The following is a 23,642-nucleotide window of genomic DNA, read 5'->3' as shown; positions in this document are numbered from 1 at the left end:
TGGACAAGATGGCCTATAAGGAGCCTTTCAACTGTATGGGTAAAATCTGACAAAAGTCCTGCTTAGAGTAGATCCACTGAAATGAATGGGGTTTAAGTTAGTTGTGTCCCATTCATTTCAATGGGTCTACTCTAAGCAGGACTTTTGTTGGATTTTACCCAATGATTCTATGTTTTGATATCATCTTCCTTGCCCTATCAATGTGCAAAGGTCTTATAAGGCTTGTCATCAGCTTTTATGGCAAGAAGTGCATTCTAGGGCCTCTTCACACATCATGATTTTAGGTATACACCTAAAATTGTGAAATGGGAATGCAAGAAATGCGCATTTGCCAGCTCTGGCTTCATAAAGATACACTGCTGAGTGTACACTCCTCTGTGGCCAGCCCAAGATTGGCTCTATGTCATGTGTGAAAAGGGCCTTAAAATTAAGAAAGTAGTAAAACCAACAACAAAGGTCAAGTTGCCTGCCCAGATCAACAAGGAGACATAGTCTGAGTGTTTGAAAACTCAGACACAATTTTGCTACTCCTTGTGTATAAGAGGAGGGATTTGAAAAAAAAGAGGACTGCTGTATATTCCATGAGCAGTATTTTCAAACTGCAATCAAAGGATAACACAGCATCCCTTTTTTTTTTTCCTGCGGAAGAGAAAGAAATCTGGATTCAGGTGACCAACATCCTCATGGCTGAAGATTCCAGGGGAAAATGCTTATCTGGGCCTGCAAAAGAAGAGAGAAGTGGTGTGTGTGTGTGTGTGTGTGTGTGTGTGTGCGCGCGCGCGCACACACACACACACACACACACACGCACCAGCTACAATACTACCTATTTCTTAAGGGAATCACAAAAGATCTTTCTCTGGGATGGGATGAACTGAGGATCCAAAATGGCTTCAACTCCCCTTTTTGTGCTCAAATGCAACACACTATATCAGCAAGTCCCTCTCCAGCAGTAGCCACGAGAGTGAGATAGTTGTCCAATTCATAACAATTCAGCAAGTGATTCTGCAAATACAGATGCTACTTGTGTCAGAACCACCTGTTTTTTGCCCACTGGTATCCAGAAGGTCTGCACTGAGGACCACAATGAAAATGTTTACCATCGGATATGTGCTGTAAGAGCATGCATTTTATTTCACTTCGGAGTGTTTGTTCTTTTAAATAAAAGCTGGGACTCTTGGAATTCTAACAAGTCCTTGAAGATTGAAAATAAATAAATAAATACATTCACACATAGTATAAACAGAAGAGTAGCACTAAAACACTTAGATCTCCTCCTCTGTTCTGCATTAATGTGACAATACTATGAAAATTAGATTTAGATGCTAGGTAGCTGTGAACTATTCGCTGCACCCTTGTACATCTGGAAGAAAACATGATTTTAAAAATCCTTACCACATGATTATTCCATGCACATAAGAGTGTAAATGATGCACAGGTACAAAGATTCATTGCCACTATATTAGTAACCTAAGGGCACAATCCTATTGGGATAGTCGGCCGCCTCTGAAATCGGAGGCAGCTGGCTATCCAACGCAGGGTGGGCAGAGCACAGAGGAGATAATCTCCTCCGCACTCTGGCCAACCTGCATTTGCGGACAGACAGCTGTTTTTAGCTGTCTAGCTGGGGATGTTGGAGTGGGAGTGGGGGAGGCCGGACGGCGCATAGGAAATGTCACAACGATTCTTCCATGGTCTCCTCCCCTCCCTGCCCCTGGGAAAGCCCCCTTTTTGCCTGCTCCACGCTGTGGTTATGAGTGCAGAGACAGGGAAGAACGGTGCTGCCTACGAGGTGGTGTGGGAGGGGTCAGGGAGCATGGTTTCTGGGAGCTGAAAAGTCCTATGGCTGTCTAGACACTCTCTAGCCAGCCATAGGATTGCTCTCCCTGGCTCCAAGCCTATGTGCACTTTCTTGAGAGTAAGTTCCCAAGTAAACTTGCACAGGATTGGCTGCATGTCAAATAAGTAACTATTTTGAAAGAAATCTATTCCAATGTTTATATTTTTCACAGTCAGATGAAAGCAAATTACTCTAGAGAACCAAGGAAGATAGAAAAATAAGCCATATGCTGCACAAAACTTGAATACTGTCGGGGAACAATGTTTTAAACAAACTAAAAAATCATATTCCAAAGTGAATGTATTTAGATCAGAATCTGGTCAATAAAAAAACAAAACAAAAACAAAAAAGCCACCAAGCATTATACAGTTTAAGATTTTAAAAGGAATCAAAACCTGTTTGAGGCCACAAAGCATTCACTGCAACTTCTCCTCTAAATTCTTCTGCCATTCCCAGCACACACATTGACATTCCATATTTAGAAATGGTATACGCTGGAATAGAACATAAACATAAGATGTAGTTATCTTTAAAAATGGCAAATATTAATTAATTTGCCCCTATATACAAACACTGTATTTCAGGGGAAAGAATCCCATCGTGGGAAAAATAAGAGACTGGCAAGAGAGGAATATGGGCGTGGGGGGGGGGAGCACATGCGTGCATACACATGTGATAAACATCTGCTTAGCCACTGAGGAAGCAGAACCAGATAGCCCTTTTGACTGATCCAACAGGGCTGCTCTTATCTGCAATGGTTTTTCAAAATGGTTTTTCCTCATTTGAACGTTGCAAAGAGAATGATAATCTCCTACTCTGATCTCCTCCACTGCGTGAGACACTAGTGCAGAGTCCTCAAGACTTTGAGAGGGATGATCCTTGCCTCAAAGGTACAGTAGCCCTGGGTTTCTCAATGGCTTGCTGCCAGTGTCTGGGCTGGTAAATTCCAATGCATGCAAGGGAAGAAGGAACCAGAGCTCAGCGGGCATAGTGCAATGCTAGGTTCAATCCCTTGCATCTCTAGTGAAAAAAAAAAAATAGGTAGCAGGTGATGGGCAAGCCGCTGCCAGTCAGAATCGACAATAATGGGCTAGATGGTTATAAGGCTGCTTCCTATGTCTCCCCTGCCCCCTGGGAGAATCTCTTTTCTGCCTTTGTCTTTGATCTCTGTTCTCTGGCATCTCCCTTCCTGCCCCGCCACACCTTCTGAGACATCTCGGCTTCCATTTCATATGTTGGCAGCAGCAGTCCTCCTGTATGGGAGGAGCCAATGGGCACCTTCCCCCTCCTCTAGGCATCTCAAACAATGCAGGAGCCAGGCATTCAGATTCATGCAGTTTCTCCATGTACACACCACCATCAAGGAAGAAAAACTGCAGGACTCAGGAGTGGGGCCTCTGCTCAGTCTGTACTGTGGAATCGTGGCTAGCTCACACATTCTTGGAGGGGAAGGCAGATGATGCAAAAACAGTCAACCTGGTACCTTCCTGCTCCAACCCCCATAATCCCAGCCAGCATGGTTAATGCCCAGGGATCATGGGAGTTGTGGTCCAAAACATCTGGAAGGCACAAGGGTTGTCAACCCCAGCATGCTCCCTCCCCCTGCCCTTTCTCCTCTCTCTGTCTCTCGTCCATGATGCGCCAGGTGTGTCAAAGCTACACCATCACAAACACAAAATAATGCATGGATGCAATAAAACATGGATGGTGAGCCCCAGGATGCAATTTCCACTGTGCTGGAAGCTGAAAATTGCTGAGGAAGCAGGGAAAGGATTGGTTGGTACAGGTTAGGAACAGAGTTACTGAACACAATAGGCCTTGGCACAGAAGCAGGATCTGAGCTTGCAGAATTTTCTATGGTCCCAGACTAGGGATGTATGGATTTTGTTAAATCCACCCCATCTGAATTTCATGGACAGTCAGGCATCTTTTGTTCCGTCGTCTGCTCATTGACAGATTATTTTAAGGATGTACAAGAATTTTGTTCCACTTGTGCAAGTGCGCATTAGGACTATGTGCATTAGTGGAAGTGCAAATTTCCACAAATGCAAATTTGCGCAGATTACCCCCCCAAAGTAAAAAAGGAGTCCGCAAATCCATGCGCCTAAGAAAAAGCTGGTCTGCTGCAGAATCTGCATGTTGGATTCATAGAAATCCGAATTCATTTGGACCCATTGCAGATTTCTCTGACATCCCTACCTGAGATACATAACCCTCCCAGGCCTCCATTGTAGCTATTTGTGCTAGCACAGTATTTCTGGTAGCCTTGGGAATTGTGCTTCCCATGTTCTCTCCGTGACCTTCTGGAATCACCCACACAAGCAGACTGCACAACAGCAGGCAGTCCAGCCTGTGTCATTGCAAAATGACATTCAAATGACAACTGAGCCAATTTGATATATGCAATCTGGGATCTGGATATATGGAACTTAGAATCTCCCTGCTGTTAATTTAGTATTCCTCTTGTGCACCCAGGAATTAAATTGCAGCGCTAGGGCAGATCTGTCAAACCATTCCATGCGTGGGAAAAGGCCACTGTCATTTTCTGACTTTTCCATTAGGAAGTTAAATCACACTGGTGACTTTATGGGCTACCGCTGCAATCAGCAACAAACAGTCTGCAAATAGTATTCCATACATAAGGGCCGGCAAACTTCTGATGCCTGGGGTGGGGGTGGGGAGAGGGAGCATATGTATGAGATATGTAGGGCTCAGGCTGAAGATCTTATACTGTAACTAACTCTGCGATCCGTTTTAATTATTGTTTGTTTAATTATTGCTAATTATTGCTTTGGGAACCAATCTTAGCCAAAAAATAGGTTATCATTTTAATGAAAAAAATGCATTAGCAACCAACTACTTCAGGGAAAATTCATTTGCGCACTACAAGGTAAGGTGTGCTGTAGTATCAAGAAGGCATGATTTATTTATTTGTGGTATTTGTATACCGCTGAATATAGTAAAATCCCTCAGTGGTTCACAACATCGTTCCCTTGCAAATGCCTAGAACTTGGGGTGGGGGGTAGTGAGCTACGCAAATTCAAGGAAGAGGTTGCAGGAGCAGGAAGCAATGTCTCCAAGATGCGGCCAACATGGCACCAGCCATAGTCAGAACACCCAAATTTCTGAGAAGCCACTTTTTGAAATTGAAATTTACAAAATAATCTCGGGAGCCAGATGAGTGCCACGAGCCACCTGCTGGCCATTCCTACCATACATGAAGGTCTGATCAAGCAACAGAGCCTGCTGTTGACAGCCATTCACGTGCCAGGAAAGCCTTCTGGGGAATGGAATGCAATGATGCAACACACTCGCTTGCAGAGGTACTGCTGGTAGTACTATGTGTGTACCTAAAAAGGGCCTTCGTAGCCATGTTTCCCCGGCAACATAAATAGAAGCTTAGTGCAAAAACAGTAAAACTAGGTTTGTCCATATTAGAACACTTCAAGGGCAAAGAGAAGGGAGAGGGGGGGCAAACGCACACTCCTTCCACTCTGCGCTTACAGAGCTGCTGATGTGAACGCAATGTGCAACAATTTAAGAGAGATTTCCACCAACTGTCAGGATGTGAGGATACAAGGAGAGGAAAAGAAGGGAGAGAGGAGGACCAATGTGCACACTTCCTTGAGTTTGAGAGAGGCTTGATGTAAGTGAGCTCCAAAAAGTATACTTACCACAATGGTTTCTGAACCAGACAGGATTTAAATTTATTGGTGGGCTGATATTAAGGATATGACCAATCTTACTCTTTTTCAAGTAAGGAAGGCATATTTTAGATCTGAAGATGTAAACAAACACAAGGAGATAATTAGACTTGCTTGTAAACATACTCATCATCAGCTCAGGTTAAAGGCTGTCCCCCACACCCCCCCACCCTACCCTTTCATATACATTCTGGGGCTTAGAGTTGGCATAGTTTTATAACAGTTCTATTCCACTTCTCTTTAGAAAGTTATACGTGGTTTATATTCAGGCTTGAAACTTCTTCTCCAGCCCCAACAATGCACTGACCTGTTCACACATAAGGCTAACCCATGGTTTATTTAACCCACAGTTAACCCATGGTTTGTTGCTCTGCCCAGGGTTTGTCTGGCAGACAATCGAACTAACCACAGTTTATTTTCTAAGTCCCAGGGTTGTTTCCCTCCACCCGCTTCCTCCCTGTATCCCAAATGCCTTTGCAGTTCTGAAGTACTGGCATGTAGAGCAGCTGGAGTTTTTTTAACCACCCTTGCTCGCTGCCTCTGTAAGCCTGGTGAAACAACCCATGAACAACCCACAGTTCTGAGTTCACACATAATGATAACCCATGATTTAAACAACACAGAGTTCACAACCTGACAAAAAACTATGGCTTCTCTTTCTGGGATGTCCGTGGTGAAAAACCCATGGTTTGTTAGCATGGCTGGGTTTGCACATCACGACAAACCAGAATTCAACAACCCATGAGTTAAATAAACCATGAGTCAGCAATATGTGCAAATCAGACCACTGCCATGGACAAGCATACCTTTATGCACCTAAGAATGATCAGGAACAGTTCATTCAGGCTTGCTTGATGGAGGTGGAGGACAGGGAACAACAAGGACACAACCCCCAGCAAGAAACGTCTTCTCCAGAACCAACAGGGCTCCTGCACCTTCAATAGTTGCAGAGAAGAGGGAATTTCAGCAAGTGCCGCTTGTCATGCAAGGAACACCTGCTGAAATTCTCTCTTCTATACAACTATCCTCTTTGCATCTGGCCACCCTAACTCCAGCATGCGCATTTCAAGACATGTTGTCAGAGAGTATCCTGTGCTTGTGGCATCTAGGCAGTTTTCAGTGTTGTGCAAGTTTCACATGCGGGTTGTATGCTGCTCACTGCACTGATAAGCTTTTAAAAAACTAACCCTCATGCAGGATATCAGCTGTGGCTCAATAACTGGGAAACAGTCTCATACAAAGAGTTAGAAAGAAAAACTCGTTACACATATCTCCTTAATATGCACATTCAGAAACTACTGAGTAGTAGTTCATTTCTATACATATAAAATATCCATCCTAAGTATTTCCTATCAGCCATTAATGGGCAAATCATTCCAGATGACACCGGCTGATACTGCACATGGCAAGGGGGCCTGTTCTGACCATGTACTGGCATGCCACAATTTCACTAATGTAATTCTACTATTCCATCATTTCCCTAATACAGTGACTATTCATATGATGTTGTTGTATTAAATATTTGTGGCAGGAGGCTTGTATTTAGAATGATCACATGAATCCTCTTTTTCTCTTTTCAAAGAGAAAAACTCTACTCAAGAATAACCTGCAACCTTAAAAAAAGAAAACAAAGATGTTGCACATCATCATGCAGAAATACAAAAGCACAATTACATCCGAAGTTAGGCTGCAATTCTATACATATTTTCCTGGGAGTAACTCCCATTGAACCCAGTGGGCATTACTTCTGAGTAGACTTGCCTAGGATTGTGCTGTTAAGCACTTTGAAGGCCATCAGTTTCGATTAGAGAGTTGGGCATGTCCTAAATTATCTGCTATTGAAACAGATGGTTCTTCTAAGTGCTTAACTTGGCTAGGCCATTCCCTTTAGAAAAATGTAATTAAAAAATTAAAATTAAAAGTACATACAGATTTCTGAGCCATGCACCAAGACAAAGTATCTGGTAGAAACCAAATTAATGGTTGCTAGTGAGAAGTGGCTCGAGTGGAACAGTAAACAGGGACTAGGCAAAGACTTTGACCCAGATCTGCACAGACCTATTCATGTGTTTATCTCTGTTAATAGAAAACAGGCACATGTCTACTGCTTTACAAGCAAAGGGTCTATCAACATTAGGTCTTGGGAGGCAAAAATTACCATTATGGCATAGCGACCAGCATGACAGAAAAATTATTTTAATTGTGGTGATAAAGCCGAATACGTTAAATCATTATTTAAAAAGATGTTCAGTTGCTAAGTGCCAGGTGAACATCTAAGCACGTTTTAATACAAAAGGCCAGTCTTCAGTGTCTAATTTCACCTTCACAACTCCCATTATTCATAAATTAGAATATAACAGCAATACCACTGGTGACTGTACCATTTCATAATTTTATTCTAATAGACAATGAGTGGTTGCTTACTTTCTAGCTGTACAGTAACTGTTTTATCTATTCCTACCCACAATTGCATAAATGCTGTAAGTTTATGCATCAACATCGTATGGGGTCGCTCCTCCATACGCTCCTCGTATGGGCTTCTTTTTTTCCAGTTTTGGGCCATGATCAAGTTACCTACTATTCTCTCCATTTCTTTCTAATGTATTGTCTAATATTAACTCACTAACACACACACACCCTGATGGCTGGAATGGAGGCTAAGGCCCTATTATCTCTTTAACAACAACAAAGACCTCCCCCCTCGATTCCTTGATTAATTTACAATTCCATCACCTATGTAAGAAAGTTGCCTCTTTTGCTCAACACCATTAGCATTTCCCTAATGCACTACTCTCTTTTTATTAAAATTCCTAGCCAGAATGTAGTACTACTGAATCATGTAAACATGGGAGAGGCTTACGGTGCAATCCTATGAGATCTACTCAGATGTAAGTCCCACAGAATTCAATGGATTGTAACCTATATTACAATATAGGATTGTAACCTTAGTCATGCTTGGAGCAGCCCCACTGAACACAATAGGACTAAATTAAGTCTTATTAATTTCAATGGGTCTGCTCTAAGCTTGACCAAGTCTGAATGCAACCCATGTTCTTTGTTACATTAGATTAACTGAATAATGGATCCATTTTATAGATGTAATTCCTTTATTCTTCTGAGAGACCGGTGTTGGAAGAGAACACCAGCTGACCTCCATTTTGGGCCACCACAAAAGTCTCCATTTTGTCTGGAAGCATCAGTGGCAAGGTCTAGTGAGTTCAGACAGAATGCAATTGCACTTCCCGCTGACACCCCCTATTGAAATGGCAAAAGAGTGACACATCCTCTGCCGGCAGTTAGCTCACTAATGCCTAATCTTCCTCTGCTTCTTAATTCAGTCAAGACAACACTGTATCACTTATCAATTGGCTACTGAAGAGCCCTGAGTTCTCATGACTTCGCAAATAGTACTGTAATTAACTCATTCAGAATCAAACACCTCCCCATTTCTTTGACAAGAAAGAAAAGAGAATCATCTTTCTTTTGTTCACTTGGAAACCCTCCTTCCAGGACCACCCCACTCTTTTGTGAGTCTTTGTTTTCTAAGACTAGAACAGCCTTAGACCCCTGAAAACCAGTATGATGTCAAGAGCAGCCCTGCTAGCAGACACTCTGCCTGATTAGCTTTTGGAAAACCCAGCTTGGTGCCTGTCTCTCTGCCTCTTCCTCCTCCACTGATCCTTGCCCGATAAATCCTTGCTGTGATTGAGGAATACCTGTTTGCTCTACTTCCTTTTTGGATTTACCATGATGCTAAAGACTCCTATTCTTCCTGTGCTTCAGATCAAGCATAAAGAAAGGTATCTCTCTTTCTCTCCCCCTCCATTCCCTATTTCTCTCGCCTGCCAACTTCCTGCTTCCACCTCTGCAACACTTTGCTCCTGAACACTGAAGCATCACCACACAACCTCCCTGGCTCGCTGCCATCTTGCTTCTCATCCCCCTCTACCTTCTACACCTTCCTTCTCCGGGACAGCCTTCAATAGTTAACCCGCAAATTGCCTTTTTGTTGTATTTTCACAATACAAACAAACACCTTTTCTGGAAAGGCTCTGATCTCATCTCTGTTGCTCCCTCTTGAGAACCTTATGAGGGCACTCTGCTACCTAGATTAGTGCTCCTGTGTTACATGTGCTGTCACCCTGTACATTTTGGTAAACATGCTAGTTTTTGCCTCTCCTCTGGCAGAGCAGAGAAAGGGCACTGGAGGGGAGAGGGGCCCCAAGCACCAAAGCGAAAATATCCCCAGTCATGTGTGTTCCAGGAGGGCTTATTTCCTGGACAGTTTTTAGATGTCTATAGAGAAACATGTCCTGAGCAAGGATGGTAACACCAGCTTGTAAACCTTTTCCCCATTTCCTCTTATATTTATCATTAAAGGATGATGTTTCCATTAGAATATTATACATTTTTGAAAGAAGCCCCTTACATAAGACCAGCAGCTATGCACACATCCTATAAGCAGGCCTACCTCACACACACTGGGTTGGATCCAGATTTAGGCACACTGGGTTGACGGAAGCAGACTTCTGTGTTCCCTCTCTCCCATAGCAGCCCCCTGAAAATGCTACACAGAGGGTTGGGGGACCCTACTGAATGGTGTGAGTTGTAAAAAGAATCCCAGAAAATCAGGAGGTGCCTTCCATCCATGGAAGGCAGATCCTAGACCCAACCAACTGAAAACCAAGGATTTAGGCACATGTTACAGACTTATTTCATGGAATGGAAACCATTTTAAGGACAACAAAAGCCTAGCTCAAATTCTAGAACAAGGTGTTTCTGCAAACAAGAAATTTACAGTGAATGTACAAATAGAACATGGACTATATAAAATACATGGTTAATGGGAAACAAAAAAACCACTGTATACGCACAGGATGGCTCCGAACTTTTGAACTGACTGCCAAGCAGTATCAAACTCCCTTTGCAAGGCATTTCTCTCTCCACAGCCTTCTATCTGCAATAACTCAAAATCTATTTTCCCCATTTCATATATTGTAGAATTAAAACACCTGATACCTGATACTCTCCATAAAAGCAAACTGGCACTATCAGCATCGCTTGCAGATATTATGTAACTAACACTACTGAGAAAAATGCCTCCCCCACCAAGAAACTGGTGTTCCCAATGCAGATGTTGGACTCCTGAACCAGTGTCTGAAGGTGGTTTTGCAATGGATGAGGGCAACCAAGCTGAAACGTAATCCAGAGAAGGCAGAAGTACTATCTTGCCTCAGTTATTCATGGTCTGGCTGGGCTATTGTAATGTGCTGTATGTGGGGCTTCAGAAAGTTCTGAAGCTTCAGCTGGTGCAGAAAACAACTGCCCAGGTATTGGTGGGGGCCAGGCAGTTGGCTCATGTGACACCAATACTGCACCAACTGCATTGCCAGTGTGTTTCTGAACCCATGTTAAAGTGCTGGTTTTAACCTTAACACCTTAAATGGTTTGGGCCCAAGTTACTCGAGATCACCAACAGAGGCCCTTCTCACCTGCCCACAACCAAGAGTGGTCAGGCTGGGGAGCGCAAGGGAGAGAGAGAGCCTTCTTAGTGGTGGCCCTGCTCCTCTGGAATCAGTTTCCATCATAGCTTCATCAGGCCCTTTCTTCGCAGATCTTCAGGAAAACTCTGAAAACCCATCTGTTTTCAATGGACTTCCCTTACATCTGGGCCATTGGTTTTTTACTGGTAAGTTCTGTTTTTATTGATTTTAATTGGCAGTGTTTATGGGCTTTATTGAAATACGTTTTTATGGATTAAAAAAACAGTGTTCAATTTGTGTGTTTTTTATCTTGTACACTGCCTTAAAGGCAGCCTAGAAATAATGTTAGATACATAGATAGATGGGGTGCTACCAAAGTACCAACTGGGAAAACATTTTCCTGCATGTTATACTATCAAAGGTATTCGCTTTCTGATAAAATTTTGCAGGACCTTCTTCATATTAGGATACACTTTAAAGAAGCATGTGTTTACAACTGTAAAGACCCATTTGTATGCAATATATTATTAAAATGTTGACTAGGGTTAGTAAAAAAAAAATGCCCTGAGTTTCTGGGCATTCTGTTCAAACAACGGATTTAAGCCAGGAGTAATGATAATGATTTAAGGCTTCGGATACAGCTGTAGAGTAAAAGTAATAAGATGAAAGATTTTGCTGATCGCTGTTTCAAATTAATGGCTTCAAAATTAAGAAGACTCTCCAGAGTCGTGTTAGGCAAAACATTTTTGGTTTTCTAAGCAAATTCCCACAAAAAGAAATATTGGAATTCACGGAAAAAACTCTCTCTATTTTACTGCATCGATTTTGGAAACTAATTACAACCACCAGAAATAGCCTCAGAAATCAGCTGTGTGTACACTGCTAGATTTTTTGTCCACTGACAGCCAATTTGATTTGTTTAGGGTGAAAATACTTTTGTCTCATATCCACAGAGCTAAAAAGAAACGTTATCACCGCAGGAACTATGGAACTATTACCAACAACCCTCTGGCAAGTATTTCCTATGTTTATAAATTCCAGTAAGTCAGAAAATGCAAAAGCAGCATACAATGTAAAAAGCATAAAACACATTTAGAAATCTGCATAAAACTATAAAACAGTATAAAAAGACCACCAAAGAGCAAGATCTGATGGAATATATTTATTTTAACAAATTTTCTAAAATTCTGGACAGGGTACCACTGTCCCTCAAGCAGGATGGTGCTGTATAAACAGTATCAATTATACATGTTAACTAATGTTCTAGTCAATCTGTTGTTGTGCCTGATCGGATTGAGGTATCTCTTATCTATCACTTGGATCTGGTGGAGAACTAGAGTGGGGAAGAGGCCTGGAGCAACTGTTGAATTCTGTTGTGAGAGGTCACTTGTGTCTTTGATGGGTCTCTCTCCCTCCCCTGGGGCCTTGTGCCAGCTTTCCCTTTTTTACCTCATCAATGTGTATCCCTTAGTACTTTGAGTTAACTTAAAGCCTGTACCACACCATACAATAATTCTTTTCAAGTAAGGATTTGCTGACTTGTTCTACCATATAAAGGTTTCTTCAAAAGTTATGACCCAAAGCCTATCTGAGGTGAATTTCAGCTGAGAACATTCAACTATCTCTGTAGTCCAGCCTTCCCCAACCTAGCAGCCTCTACATGGGATGGACTGGAACTCCCATAATTCTGAGCCAATGGCCATGCTGGCTGGGAATTATGGGAGCTGCAGTCTAACACATCTGGATGTATTGGACTGCAACTCCCATAAAATTCCCAGCCAGCACAGGTGGCTGGATTGAGCTACGTTGGGGAAGGCTGGTAAACCCCCTCTCTGAGGACAGAATTGGCAATCTTCAGGCTTAAAAGATCTACTTTGTTTTTTTGCTAGAACCCCAAGAGCCACCAAAAGGACCCAACTGAAGAATAGCGGTTTAGGGGCCAGACACACACTTATTAAGGAATAGGGTACCTCGGAGCACATGGTCAGGCTAGGAATTTACTTATAGTACCAGAACTGAGCTCACAGTTCTTTCACCCATAAACCTACTATTGCTTTCCACGCCCTCCACAAACATTCTCCATTTCAACAGCTTAATTTGGTGCAGGGGGGAGTAGCTTTTTCCATGTGTTGTTATTGCCAAACCCCTTGCCAATCTACCGCACATCACCCAGAGATTTACCAGTAGATCCTGATCTACCTTCTGCCCACCCCTGCCCTAAAGGGCCAAGTGTACAGCTTGAGGTGCTGCTGGATCACGTGCCAATTCTGGACAGCCAGGTGGCAGTGCTGGCCAGACTGTCTTTTACCAGCTTACACTGGTATATCAGCTGTGCCCTTAACCTGGAAAAGACAAACCTGGCCACAGTCATTCTATGGGAATATCCAGGCTGGATTACTATAATATGCTTGTGGGGAGTTGCCTTTGAAAAGTACCCAGAAAGCACAACTGGCCCAAAACGCAGAAGGAGAATCTTAACTAGGCTCAGTGAGAGGAGTTGTGCGGCTTGACTTATGGAATATGCTGTTTTACAGCACAAGCCTCTGTTTGTATTGCTTTAGCTGAAGGAAGGGGACAGGATCCGGCTGGAAAAGTATTTTCTGCACAAGCCCAAAGAAGCAGTAAGGCAGAAAGAAGATCAACAAATGAAGCAAGATAAAGATAAACCTGTCTTTGGCATAGGTTACGTGTTCTTACAGCAGAGAACTGTGGAATCTTTACGGCCATGATTACCCAATCGTGGAATATGACCTCTGTACCAGAAACTGATTAACTTCCACAGTCCTGAAAGTCTTATGTTTCCTTTGATAAAAGAGAAGATTTCTAGCCCTCATGATTGGGTGGAGGGAAGCATGAGAGTCTGCAGAAGGCTTAAAAATTAGACCAGTCCGCAGAAGGCTTCTTTACTCCTAGTACCTCCTAGTCCACCTCCAAGACCAATCGATATTCAAATCTGTCCTTCTCGTCACCACATTCCAATTACTAACTATCCAGAGTTTAGCTAGATCCAGTATTGAATTCCTTCAGCAAAGGCGATCATTACCTTGTCGTGGTGCTGCAGCTTGAGCACCTCAATGACGTCAGGAGCTAAACCGTGAAGGGACACCCAAGACGGGAAGGTCATGGCAGAGAGGTCAGACTAAATATGATCCCTGGGGAAGGAAACGGCAACCCACCCCAGTATTCTTGCCATGAAAACTAAATGGATCAGTACAACCACAGATATGTCGGTATACCATCGGAAGATGGGACTCCCAGGTCGGAAGATGGTCAAAATGCTACTGGGGAGGAACAGAGGATAAGTTCAACTAGCCCCAGATGTGATGACGCAGCTAGCTCAAAGCCGAAAGGACGGCTAGCAGCCGATGGTGCTGGTGGTGAACGACGAATCCGATGTTCTAAAGATCAACACACCATAGGAACCTGGAATGTAAGATCTATGAGCCAGGGCAAATTGGATGTGGTTACTGGGGAGATGTCAAGATTAAATATAGACATTTTGGGTGTCAGTGAACTGAAATGGACTGGAATGGGCCACTTCACATCAAATGACCACTTCACATCAAAGATCTACTACTGTGGACAAGAGGACCACAGAAGAAATGGAGTAGCCTCCATAATTAATAATAAAGTGGCTAAAGCAGTGCTTGGATACAATCCAAAAAATGACAGAATGATCTCAATTCGAATTCAGGGTAAGCCATTTAACATCACAGTGATCCAAATATACGCCCCAACCACAGATGCTGAAGAAGCAGAAGTAGATCAGTTCTATGAGGATCTGCAGCACCTACTGGATAGTACGCCAAACAAAGATGTTATTTTCATTACAGGAGACTGGAATGCTAAGGTGGGTAGTCAAACGACACCTGGAATTACAGGCAAGCATGGTCTGGGAGAACAAAATGAAGCAGGACATAGGCTGATAGAATTTTGCCAAGACAACTCACTGTGCATAACAAACACTCTCTTCTTCCAACAACCTAAGAGACAACTTTATACATGGACTTCACCAGACGGTCGACACCGAAATCAGATTGACTACATCCTTTGTAGCCAAAGGTGGCGGACATCTATGCAGTCGGTAAAAACAAGACCTGGAGCTGATTGTAGTTCAGATCACGAACTTCTTATTGCACAATTTAGAATCGGACTAAAGAGAATAGGGAAGGCCCACAGATCAGTTAGATATGAGCTCACTAATATTCCTCATGAATATGCAGTGGAGGTGAAGAATAGATTTAAGGGACTAGATTTTGTAGATAGGGTCCCAGAAGTACTATGGACAGATGTTCGCAACATTGTTCAGGAGGCGGCAACAAAAAATGTCCCAAAGAAAAAGAAAACCAAGAAGGCAAGATGGCTGTCTGCTGAGACACTGGAAGCAGGCCAAGAAAGAAGGAAAGCAAAAGGCAACCGTGATAGGGGGAGATATGCCCAATTAAATGCAAAATTCCAGAGGTTAGCCAAAAGAGATAAGGAATTATTTTTAAACAAGCAATGCGCGGAAGCGGAATAAGATAATAGAATAGGAAGGACAAGAGACCTCTTCCAGAAAATTAGGAACATCAGAGGTAAATTCCAGGCAAAAATGGGTATGATCAAAAACAAAGATGGCAAGGACCTAACAGAAGCAGAAGAGATCAAGAAAAGGTGGCAAGAATATACGGAAGATCTGTATAGGAAGGATAATAATATCGGGGATAGATTTGACGGTGTGGTCAGTGAGCTAGAGCCAGACATGCTGAAGAATGAGGTTGAATGGGCCTTAAGAAGCATTGCTAATAACAAGGCAGCAGGAGATGACGGTATCCCAGCTGGACTGTTTAAAATCTTGCAAGGTGATGCTGTCAAGGTGATGCATGCCATATGCCAGCAAATTTGGAAAACACAAGAATGGCCAACAGATTGGAAAGGATCAACCTATATCCCCATACCAAAAAAGGGAAGCACCAAAGAATGTTCAAACTATCGAACAGTGGCACTTATTTCACATGCCAGTAAGGTAATGCTCAAGATCTTGCAAGGTAGACTCCAGCAATTCATGGAACAAGAATTGCCAGATGTACAAGCTGGGTTTCGAAAAGGCAGAGGAACTAGAGACCAAATTGCCAATATCCGCTGGATAATGGAGAAAGCCAGGGAGTTTCAGAAAAACATCTATTTCTCTTTTATTGACTATTCTAAAGCCTCTGACTGTGTGGATTCTAACAAATTGTGGCAAGTTCTTGGTGGGATGGGGATACCAAGTCATCTTGTCTGCCTCCTGAGGAATCTGTATAATGACCAAGTAGCAACAGTAAGAACAGACCATGGAACAACAGACTGGTTTAAGATTGGGAAAGGAGTACGGCAGGGCTGTACACTCTCACTCTACCTATTCAACCTGTACGCAGAACACATCATGTGACGTGCTGGGCTTGATGAAGCCAAGGCTGGAGTTAAAATCGCTAGAAGAAACATTAACAATCTCAGCTATGCAGATGATACCACTTTGATGGCTGAAAGCGAGGAGGAGCTGAGGAACCTCATGATGAAGGTGAAAGAAGAAAGTGCACAAGCTGGGTTGCAGTTAAACCTCAAAAAAACCAAGATTATGGCAACCGGCTTGATTGATAACTGGCAAACAGAGGGAGAAAATGTGGAGGCAGTGACAGACTTTGTCTTTCTAGGCGCAAAGATTACTGCAGACACTGACTGCAGCCAGGAAATCAGAAGACGGTTACTTCTTGGGAGGACAGCAATGACAAATCTTGATAAAATAGTTAAGAGCAGAGACATCACACTGACAACAAAGGTCCGCATAGTTCAAGCAATGGGATTCCCCGTAGTAACCTATGGCTGCGAGAGCTGGACCATAAGGAAGGCTGAGCGAAGGAAGATAGATGCTTTTGAACTGTGGTGCTGGAGGAAAATTCTGAGAGTGCCTTGGACTGCAAGGAGATCAAACCAGTCCATACTCCAGGAAATAAAGCCAGACTGCTCACTTGAGGGAAGGATATCAAAGGCAAAACTGAAGTACTTTGGCCACATCATGAGAAGACAGGATACCCTGGAGAAGATGCTGATGCTAGGGAAAGTGGAAGGCAAAAGGAAGAGGGGCCGACCAAGGGCAAGGTGGATGGATGATATTCTGGAGGTGACGGACTCGACCTTGGGGGAGCTGGGGGTGGCGACGGCTGACAGGAAGCTCTGGCGTGGGCTGGTCCATGAAGTCACGAAGAGTCGGAAGCGACTGACTGAATAAACAACAAGTATTGAATTCAGAATGTTTCATCCCAAATGGTGAAACAGACCCTAAAGAGCATTTACCTCAACCAGAAGCATATTTTACCATGATCCTTCTAATTTAAACCTAGTGGGAGAAAAATGAATTTATACAAGCCCTATTCTTTTCAAAAACATATGTTACTCATCAGCACTTACGTAAGGTAGGTTCCTCTTGTGTTGGCGCTCATCATAAGGTCCACTTTCTTTGTAGGCGTTTCCAGTGTGCCAGTCAAAGAGATAGCACTTGCGTTGTTCACAAGAACATCTATCCCTGATTTTAAAAACAAGCCATTTTAGTATCATAAAATTGATAAGTGAAAATAACACACCAGTGACTCACCTATTTAACTGAACTGTTTTGCTTTTAAAGGGTTAAAAAATGGCCCTTAAAGCTGTGCTATTAAACATCAATACACTCCACACAAACTTTAGAGTTAAATATAGGTTGTTACCTCCAAATTTCTGAACAGCCTGATCCACCGCATCACTAATTTGATCTTCTTCTCTTACATTAACAATACATGGTAAAGCCTTTCCCCCGGCTGCTTCAACTGAAAAGAAGGAAATCAACACACATTGTTAAATTAACCACATTTTTTTAAAATAGAAGGAACAATGGTAAATTAATGATGTTACTAAACAAAAAGATTGTGGAACTCTACAAATGTTTGGGCGCGTCCAAAAGCTGGAATGATATAAAAGACTGGTTTTAGATTGTGAATTACTCAGAACAAGGTCATGACTTTGGCTGCATATGGACAGAAGTTTAAACCATAGTTTAGTGTGTCATCCAAACCCTAAACTGTGGTTAATCTTTACTCTAGTTAGTTGAAACAAGCCAGCTTAATAAACTATGGGTTGGATCCAACACTGGCCATCCACCAGTGGAACAAAAACCAGCGGCTGAATGGATTTCCCCTTTCCCTCTGCTGCCTCCCATGCACCCCACAAATCTGCTTCCAAAGGTTGGGGAACCCTCCTTGGGTGGTACAAAGGGGACTGTGGGATCAGAGGAGCAAGAGTAAGTCCTGTTGCATGAGTGGAAGTCCGTTCACGTGACATTGGACTTAACTGTATAGTTTGACCTTGGCTTACATCAATAAACCATAGTTAAGACAAAAGCAAAAACTTCCAATCGCCTCATGGCTACAGTGGAGGATGCAGCATGCAAGCCTGACATTTCTTGAAAGTGCCAATGTCCGCTCTACTCTACATACATGGACTGTAGGATCTGCCATAAGAATAAAAAGCTTCACTAAACCACAAATACCTATACATACAAATATGAATTGGGATCCATACAGCTACTAAAAGCATACTCAAGGCGTTTGCCTGAAAGGATTTTTGATTTTTTCCTCAGGACCAGCAGGCTCCCCCCACCCCCAAGCCCAAGTCCAAAGCTCCCTTTGGCTTGTGGAACTAGTTGCACAATTCCTGAGGTCCAGGCCACAAAGCACTCCCACAATTGTTTTTTCTTTTCTTTTTGAGATTATGCTTCATTACACATCAATATCCATTCAATATCTGAAACATTTAGCCAAATAAATACTAAGAAGTGGATGCACAAAGCAACATGGGGCAACTCAAATGCATCTTTATGATTTATTCCTCCAACCACAGATCTTAACATCATAGCTCTGTAAAGAGTAGACACAATTCCAGTGACTTTTGTATGCTCTGGGTTGCAAACTTCAAATTCTGAAGCAGGAGACCTGGTTACCCATGGTTTGTTGCTGGGTTAACTCTGGGTTGTTTAACCCCTAAACAACCCAGCATTTCCGCATTCAGATATCACAACAGCAACCTAGGAAGGGGTGTTCCTGGGGTGTCAATTGAAAGTAGAAGCGACAAGCTCACAGGAGGCAGCACGCTCACTCTCATTAGATATACGTGCAAACTAGGTCAGTGTGTACATGTATGAATTTACTATCACAGATCAGTGTAATACGTATGGCACACATCAGAGATGCATTACATCAGGAGGAGGCAACCTGATACCCTCCAAATGTGTTGTACTACAACTCCCATAACCCCAACTACTGGCTATGCTGGCTGGGGCTTATGGGAGTTGTCATCCAAAACATTTGGAGAGCACCAGGTTGTCTACTGCTGCATTACATGTATGATGTACAAGAGCACCCCATGTTTCCTGGCAATAGCAACCCATGGCCATGACCCTGAGGACTCTCAAACAGGTGCTCAGTGAGCATGTATGAGGTTTTCAGACATACTCCCCTGTCTATATTCTGCTATTGCTTTTTATCTATCCCCACCATCCACTTTCCTCTACTATCCAACAGCAGCTGCAGCTACCTTGGCTCAGCTCTTGGTTAACACTAATATCCTGTGAGGCAGGGATGGGGAAACTCTTGAGTCTCTAGTGCTGGGAGAGGAAAACTTGCTGTTATCTCCGATCACTGATAAGACTGGGGATTCCTAGTGCTAAACAAGGCCTTAGGCCACTTCTCTCTAGCTCCAGGAGAAGAAACCCCTGACCAGTGATCGGAAAGAACAGCAGGGGGTTCCTCTCCCAGGGCTAGAAAAAGGCTGCCTTTCTCTAGCACTGAGGGGGACTGTCCTTTCTCTGTGCAGAGGGAGGCAGCAGCAATTGCCAAGTGCCTCTCTCTGCATGGAGAAACGGACCCCAATGACTTCAGGGGGTGGGGCTCACTGCCTGACATCATCTGGCCGCAGGGGTGGTGGTCAGCCAGAAGGCAATCCAGCCCCCAGGGCCAGAACAGTTCCCAACTCCTGCTGTAAAGTTTGGTGCCAGAATAAAGCTTGGATTTTAAAATGTTTTGCTTCCATCCTAAGATAAATTAACTTAAGGAAAGAAACAGAAAAGTCTCTCCAAAGGGTCTGAAGGCCATTCAGAATTAACTGGAATTGGCCACCGGGGGGGGGGGGGGCAGGGGAGGTGCTGCTGCTGAGGGAGGAAAGAATCTCCCCAAATTAGGCTTGGATCTCAAGATAAATTAACGTAAGGACATTCACAAAAGGAACGTTTCTTGTCTCCTTCTCCCCCACAGCAGCCCCCCCATCCCACACTGGTCAGGATGGTTCCCCAACGCTTCACAAAGGAACACAGGTGGCTGCATACGGGAGGAGGGGACAGGAAATGCTCCTTCTCTGAACTTCCTTAATCATAGAATAGTCGGGTTGGAAGGGGCCTATAAGACTTCTCTTAGGATCCAAGATGTTGTATCTATTTTTGCCCCCTTAAATAGCATTAGCTACCCTGAGCCCATCAAATAAAGCAAGGTTGTCATATTCGTATGTGGGAAACTTTCCAGTTTGCACTCAGCCATGCTGTTCACAGAATGGCCTTGGGCAAGCCACAGTCTCTAAGGCTAATCCACCTCTCAGAGTTATTCAGAAGATAAAAAAGACATAATCCCATGTAGACCTTGGAGGCTAGGTTAAGATACACGCATGACAAAGAGACAACCAACTAAATAAATAACATTACATGTGACAGAGGAAGAGAAAGATGATGATGATGATGATGTGCCTAACATAACAGCCTTCTAGGACCAGATCAAAGGCTTATCTAGTCCAGCATTCCACTCCCCACGGTGGCCAACCTGATGCCTAGGGGAACGACATGAGAGCACTGTTGTTCCCTGGCAACAGTTACTCAGAGGCATGCTGTGTCTGAACCTGGAGGTAGTATACAGGAGCCACGACTAGGAGCCATTGTTAGCCTTCCCCCCAGAAATTATCTAAACCCCTTTAAAGCGATCTAAGTTGGTGGCCATCATCACATCTTATAGTAACGAATTCCAGTCTTATGTGCTGTGTAGAGAAGTGCTTCCTTTGTCTGTCCTAAATCTTCCACCATTCCACCTGAATTTTCCAAGAACTATCTGATGGGTGCTTCTCCCAGAATGAACTTACCCATACACTATTATTATCATCTGAGGCCCTCATCCGGGTGGTGGTGCCCCCCCCCACCCTGATTATGGAATGCTGTTTCCAGTGAGGTCCACCTGGCACCAACATTGTCATCCTTTTGGCACCAGGTTAAGACTTTCCTCTACTCCCAAGGCATCTGACAGCATATGATAAGGTTTTAACTGATCCTGGGAGTTTTACTGTTGATTGTTTTAAATATTTTAGTATATCATTTTTATATTATATTTTATATTGTATTTTAAATATTTTAATTTTTTTGAAAACTGCCCAGAGAACTTTGGCTATTGGGTGGTATAGAAATGTAAATAATTATGATGATGATAAATAATAATGTGGCTTTGTTGGTGACCCCAAGTATATTTAAGAGTAAGAGTATTTCTTCCCTCAAGAACAAGGATCCTGCCCTCAAGCATACAATTTAAAGATTATGCCAAATTTAGGGAGCAGGCCATGTTAAGATTACTAAAAAATAGTCTTCTAGCCAGGGAAAAATAAAATGGTTTCCTTTTCATTTCAGCAACATACTACAGCATACAGAACCCCTACTAGATTGATTTAAACAGAACAGAAATGAATGGTTTGCTGTGGTCACAGCCCAATAAAAGAAATGAGAATTCTGTGCATGTGAATGCACAGGCCCTTTGGTGGAAATCAACTATTGACATGAATTCCATGACCAATGGTGCGTCCTTGCATAAGGGCACATAAGCAGGCTGTCTTGGTAGTGGCACCCACCCTCTGGAATGTTCCCCCACGTGTGGTCCAAGAGGCGGAAACTGTGGGCAGCTTTAGATGCCTCTTGAAGATGTATCTATTTACTCAAGCATTTCCTGACTTGTAATTGCACTGCTCTGTTTTACTGTTCATGCAACGTTTTTAATGTATTTATTATTTTATACTGTATTAACATTGGTCTTTATATTGTATTTTATGTATTTTTATGTAAACTGCTTAGAGATCTCAGGATATCAAGCGGTATACAAGTAGCTGAAATAAATAAATTATTTAAAAATGATGCGTGTCCATGCAGGGTTCCCTTTGATTCAGACAGTTACAGGATTATGCCCCAAATGATTTGGCGGTTACAACAGGTAGCAGAGCTCAGATCATCCTTGTGTCTCTCTCAAAACTTACTTTCTTCTGCAGCAGTGTAGATAGTTCCTGGGAGAGTGCGATGTGGCACTCCTGTCTTAGCAGCTATGACAATGTTCGCCCCGTCCTTTGCCGCCTTCAAGGCAATCGCTTTTCCAATGCCACGGCTTGCACCCGTGATAAAGAGAGTGCATCCTGCCAACTTCCTAAAACAAAAAAAGGGGGGAGAGCCATATTTTTAACCATATAAACACTGAAGTAAATCTAGAATTAGAAGCACCTGAAGATGGTGGATGTCTGAAATCCGGTGGAAAACAGGTTCTTAAATTGTGTAACTAGAAACCACAAATCCTGTGCTTGGGGACGTTTTGAATAATTTACCCAATGTATTTTCAGTAGTGTCTAGTTGGTTTCAGACCATGATCATTCCAGCACTTGGAGATTATCATTCCATCATCATTCCATCATATCATTCCATCTACTTGGAGATGCTGAGGAATAGACCTTGGGCCTTCTGAATGGAGACCACATGCTCTACCCTTTGCCACAGCCTGTCCCACATAGGTGGCACCAGAGGACCAGCCTCAAACAAGCAGTACTCCCTACCACCACCACAATTTGCTGGACTCCTCTGTAAAATTAAACACGTTTTCTGTTATTATTCAGGAGGAAAAAACCCACTTCTGTCACTGATGATTCAATAACTGAATACATTGGAAATTAAAATAAGGCTGCAATCCTAAGCATGCTTAGATAACTCCATGAAAATCTATAGGACTTACTTCAGAAAAAAATATGTTTAGGATGGGAGCATTAATATGAAATATGCCATTACTGCTCTTTCAGAAATCTAATATGTGGGACAATAATCCCGCCACAATTAACTTGTGGACTCTGGGAATGCTGTGGACATAACATACCTTGACTTCTGCAAAGCTTTCGACAAAGTGCCCCATGATATCCTGATTAGCAAACTAGCTCAAAGTGGGCTAGATGAAACAACTATCAGGTGGATCCACAGTTAGCTACAGAATCGGACTCAAAGAGTGCTTATCAGTGGGATCTTCTCCAACTGGGGAGAGGTAACAAGCAGGGTACCGCAGGGTAGGGATGTTGGAGAATTTCTCCACGAATCTCCGGGAGGCCGAATGCCAACGCATTCGACCCCCCGAAATTGGTGGGGAAATTCTCCGACACCCCCCCGCCCCCCCCCCAGGATGGGACTTACCTCTGTCGAATGTCCCTCTCGGTGGCGGGTCCCGGCGGCGTTTCGGCGGCAGCGGGGGCCGGTCTTCTGACTGGCTGCCGCCGCCGCCATTTCCCAGTAAAGTAAAAAAA

At 43.2% G+C, this 23,642-nt stretch overlaps 1 protein-coding gene across 3 annotated transcripts in view; it reads right to left on the bottom strand.

The window, feature by feature from the left end:
• Positions 1-23,642, bottom strand: part of HSDL2 (hydroxysteroid dehydrogenase like 2) — an 86,833-nt gene that overhangs the window by 57,106 nt on the left and 6,085 nt on the right. For all 3 annotated transcript variants that reach the window (XM_084834714.1, XM_084834713.1, XM_084834711.1), the window contains exons 2-6: positions 22,347-22,510; positions 17,750-17,848; positions 17,454-17,568; positions 5,515-5,618; positions 2,236-2,334 (exon numbers count right to left, since the gene is read on the bottom strand). In XM_084834714.1, coding sequence (XP_084690840.1) covers positions 2,236-2,334; positions 5,515-5,618; positions 17,454-17,568; positions 17,750-17,848; positions 22,347-22,510 — 581 coding nt within the window. The remainder of the gene's footprint in view (positions 1-2,235; positions 2,335-5,514; positions 5,619-17,453; positions 17,569-17,749; positions 17,849-22,346; positions 22,511-23,642) is intronic.

The sequence above is a fragment of the Heloderma suspectum genome, chromosome 2, assembly GCF_057233095.1.
Source record: "Heloderma suspectum isolate Gila_16-S chromosome 2, 16-S_ref, whole genome shotgun sequence".
Classification (NCBI taxonomy): Eukaryota; Metazoa; Chordata; class Lepidosauria; order Squamata; family Helodermatidae; genus Heloderma; species Heloderma suspectum.
Note: the sequence above shows the minus strand (reverse complement) of the source record. Positions and strands in the feature narration are given on the sequence as shown.